Source organism: Orycteropus afer, unplaced genomic scaffold, assembly GCF_000298275.1.
Source record: "Orycteropus afer afer isolate SDZICR_OR568_19922 unplaced genomic scaffold, OryAfe1.0 scaffold00492, whole genome shotgun sequence".
NCBI lineage: Eukaryota > Metazoa > Chordata > Mammalia > Tubulidentata > Orycteropodidae > Orycteropus > Orycteropus afer.
Window position 1 is genome coordinate 1,804,568 of NW_006922079.1, and position 4,176 is coordinate 1,808,743.

At 40.8% G+C, this 4,176-nt stretch overlaps 1 protein-coding gene across 1 annotated transcript in view; it reads right to left on the reverse strand.

The window, feature by feature from the left end:
• The window catches only part of SPTLC1 (serine palmitoyltransferase long chain base subunit 1), a 167,779-nt gene extending 165,555 nt beyond the window's left edge, over positions 1-2,224 (reverse strand). The window contains exon 1 of the mRNA XM_007955171.2: positions 2,168-2,224. Coding sequence (XP_007953362.1) covers positions 2,168-2,224 — 57 coding nt within the window. The remainder of the gene's footprint in view (positions 1-2,167) is intronic.
• Positions 2,225-4,176: the final 1,952 nt, after the last annotated feature.

Here is a 4,176-nt window from a genome sequence, read left to right on the forward strand (position 1 = left end):
CTTATATATGGGAGGCAGACCACATACCCAAAGCAGTTACTAAGTTGCTTGTGGTAGATCCCACCATGGAGATGATTGCCAGTCTCATCATAGAGAATAACTACCACCAGCTGCCCAGCCACTCAACCAGGCCCAGCGAAGCTGACACACAAACATAACCACCACAGGCATGAAAGTTATCTCAATGAAATTATCCATCTCAGGTCTTGGAACCTGGAAGTTCCAAGTTAAAGGCTTTGCTGCTCTTTATGCTTTGTATAACTGGACATACCAAGTACATGTGAAGATATCACATAGCAACTAAAACCCGTCAATGAGTTAGGGGTCGCTTTACTCCAATGGGTTGTCACTGGAAGGAAAATCACTTAATGAAGCATTTAGAAATTTTAGCAGAAATTACTTTCAAACACCAGACAAAAAAAAGTGATGATGATTCACCATAGTTAAATAAATAAATGATCCAGAATCAAGAAACTTAGAACAAATGCTGACAAATTCATATGTAAACTTTCAAGCCAATGCACAAAATATCTTTAAAACATAGACATGCCACATATACTCACATACACATGTGCATGCTTGCACACAGGCACATAGCATATTCTTTGAGTAGTCTGTGCTGTGGTATATAAGACTTCTTAAAATTCAAAGTACGTGGAAATTGGGAACAAGAACCAAAATCTCTTAAATATGATTTGTGCCCAATCCTCTTGAATGTGATTCACTTAGAAATAAAGACTGTCTAAATACCCTTTTGGTTTTCTCAAAAACTGGGATTCCAGCAGGCAACTATCTGCCTAAGTCACCAGTTAAGCATTCTACTCCACATAATATCATCTAAGGAAAGGCTGAGAGACTGCTTGTTTAGTGAATTATTAAAAATCACAAATGCTACTCCTTTTCCTCTTCAAGAAATGTTACATATAAGAGGGCTTCTCACTCTTGGTCACTGTATCACAAATTATACTGTCAAACGTAGTTTTCAAAAAGCAAACAGTACATTATAGAAAATGGAAAATTCTAAAAAATAAATAAATAAATAAATAATTTTAGTGGCTCTTATCTTAGTCATTATAATTAATTATTAGGCATCACCTTAACAATATGTGAGGATAAGAATGAGCCATTATCTTCCCTCTCAACTGTTTTTCAAGAAAACGCCATCATTATCCCTGCCAGTAAGTAGCAAATTAACTTTAAAAAAATTTACCTGTAGAAAAGTGAAATCATTAAACGAGTATAGGATCTATAAGAACAGGCACTTTGGCCTGTTTGTTCACTGCACTACCTCTAGAGCCTAGATCTGTGCTGTCCATACCAAGTCTACTAGTTACATGTGACTATTTCAATTTATCTTTAAGTAAGATTAAAAATTCCTCAGTTGCACTAGCCACATTTCTAATAGTGTCTAATAGGCACATGTTGTTAGTAGCTACTGTGATGAATGTTGCTGTTGTTATTTGCGGTCCAGTCGGACCCGACTCATAGCGACCCCTCCTGGGGTTTCCGAGGCGGTATCACTACGAAGTAGATTGCCCAGTAGCTCAGATATATATGGGTAGATACTATCTAGTACAAAATAAAAGTTCAGCAAATATCTATTAAATGAATATTTTCTAAGACTAGAAATGATTTAATATTAACTGACATACCTAAAATACCTAGCCTTTCCAAAGTCTTAACTACTCTTCCTTTAAAAATCTCCTAAAATAGTTGTATCTACAGAAAGCTGAATTTATGCCGAAGAAAGACAAACTATTCTATATTCGTAAATCTTAAATAATTCAGCTTCTTTTCCAAGCCCTACCCCCGACCAAAACAGACTCCAACTTAATATAGTTCTTCTCCCCGTTAACCTACACAATTCCAAAGACCTGACTTCCTTAAGACCGTTTTATACTAGGATTTTCCACCCTATTTCCACCACTCCGTCTTCCAGTCAGTCCCAACTATAGTTTTTGAGTACCAGCCTCTGTCCCGTCCCTGCCTGTCTCCTACATTCGCCGCTGGGACTGTGGGCTTCCGGGAACCCTGGTAGAAAGGGACGCCGAGAGTCCAGGCGTGACTGAGTCAGCCCCGCCGAGCCATCAGCCCACAAATCCATACGAGTCACCCCATCCTTCCTAGGACCACGTAGGGCGTGGGTCGCTAGAGCAGCGCAGCTCACCTCGTAGAGTGCCTGCACCATTTCCACCAATACCCACTGCTCCGTGGAGGTCGCCATTGCCGCCCGCGGAAACTTGCTTCCGGAAGGCGGGTCACAATAACGTCAAATAGTGCGCTACGCTGCCCAGTGACGTATTCGCGCTTGTGGGGAAGAAAACCAGAAACCAAACTCAGGACTTCCAATTAGTGAGCATTGCGTGCGCGCGCTTGCGCACTGAGCGCCTAGAGACCTAGTTCAGGAAGGGAAAGAAGTAGGGCTCTAATAGGGTGTAAGCCTTGGTGGCACTGTGGTGAAGGCACTCGGCTGCCACCTGAAAGGTTGGTGATTGGAACCCACCGGTCGCTCGGCAAGAGGAAGAGGTGGCAGTCTGCTTCAGTAAATATTATAGCATAGGAAACCCTATGGAACAGTTCTACTCTTAAAGTCACAGCGCCAGGGGTTGAAGAAGGTGTGATCCAACGGGCATGCTCATCTCACTCTTATTTACCACTCGTCCCTTAGGTGCTAGGTCCTGTGGTGGCCTCTCGGGATGGAGAGATTAATAATAAATGGCAAGGAGTTGTAATGTAATTGCAAACGTATTTTTTTTTTAAGTTATATAATCCATAAATGTACTTTCACACAGAAATAGCCCACTCATATAGCACTTACTATGTATTAGGCATAGTCTAAGGCGTCATGGCTATTAAAAGTTTGGTGTGGAACCTTCTAGAGACTTGTTATGTGCATGCAAACAGTGTAAATGTGCAACTTACTTGGATTGGTTTTCTTTAACTGGGATTATAGGAACAGCATTGTTCTACAACTTGCTTTTTTCAATTTTTTTTCTTGCAGTTATCTTTTTATCTTTTGTATACATGATATATGCATTGAAAACTGTTTCTTGGAGTAGTTTGTTATATGTATTTCTTGTTCTATTCCATTTAAACATTTCCTTACTAATGAACTCTTTGATCTACTTTCCCCCTTATTTCAAACAAAACCCACTGCTTTGGAGAAGATTCTGACTCCTAGAGACCCTACAGGAGCTCTGGTATCGTAGTTACTAAGGCACCTGACTGCTAACCAGAAGGCTGGCGGTTCAAACCCACCAGCCACTCCTTGGAAGGAAGATGGGGCAATCTACTTCTGGAGTGATACCGCCTGGGAAACCCAAGGAGGGGTCGCTATGAGTCGGTCGGACTCCATGGCACATAACAACAACAACAACAGAGACCCTACAGGACAGAGTAGAATTGCCCCATAGCGTTTCTAAAGTTGTAAATCTTTGCGGAAGCAGACTGCTACATCGTTCTTTCGCAGAGCCACTGGTAGGTTGGCACACCTGTTAGTTAGCAGCGGAGAGCTTAACCAGTGAACCACCAGAGCTTCTTCTATTACAAACAATTCTGCCATAAACATCCATGTGCAGAATATCTTTCTGTCTATACTGGAGTATTTCTGACTAGTTTGCTCAAAGTGGAATTTTATTCAAAGAGAATGCACATTATTAACTTTGCTAAATACTGCCAAATCACACTCCAAAATATTTGTATGTATCCAATTGTACAAAAGTGTATCAACACTATCCGATAATGGATATTATCATTTTTCCCAAATTTAATGGAAATAAAATGATACACCAATGAGCTTTATTTTCCATGCCACTGATTACTTCGGAGGTTGAGCAATTTACATTTACAGGTTCTTGGCATCCTGTGAATCACCAATTCATATTTTTTATTGATTTTATTTCATAGTCATAAACTTAATTCTGCAATCCAGTCAGACTAGGAGTGGAATAAGGAAAATATGGAACTCCAAGAATTATAGTGAGCACACACTGAGAGTAGAGGGGTGTGATAGTTGAAGATCTGTCAACTTGGCTGGACTTCACTTGTGAGTGTTGTTTCTCATGATAGATCACATGACTACGTCCTAAGCGGCCGGTCAGTCTAGGGGGAGTTTCCCCAGGGGTGTGGCCTACCTGTAATACTATCCGAGGAACAAACTGGAAAAAACAGCATTCC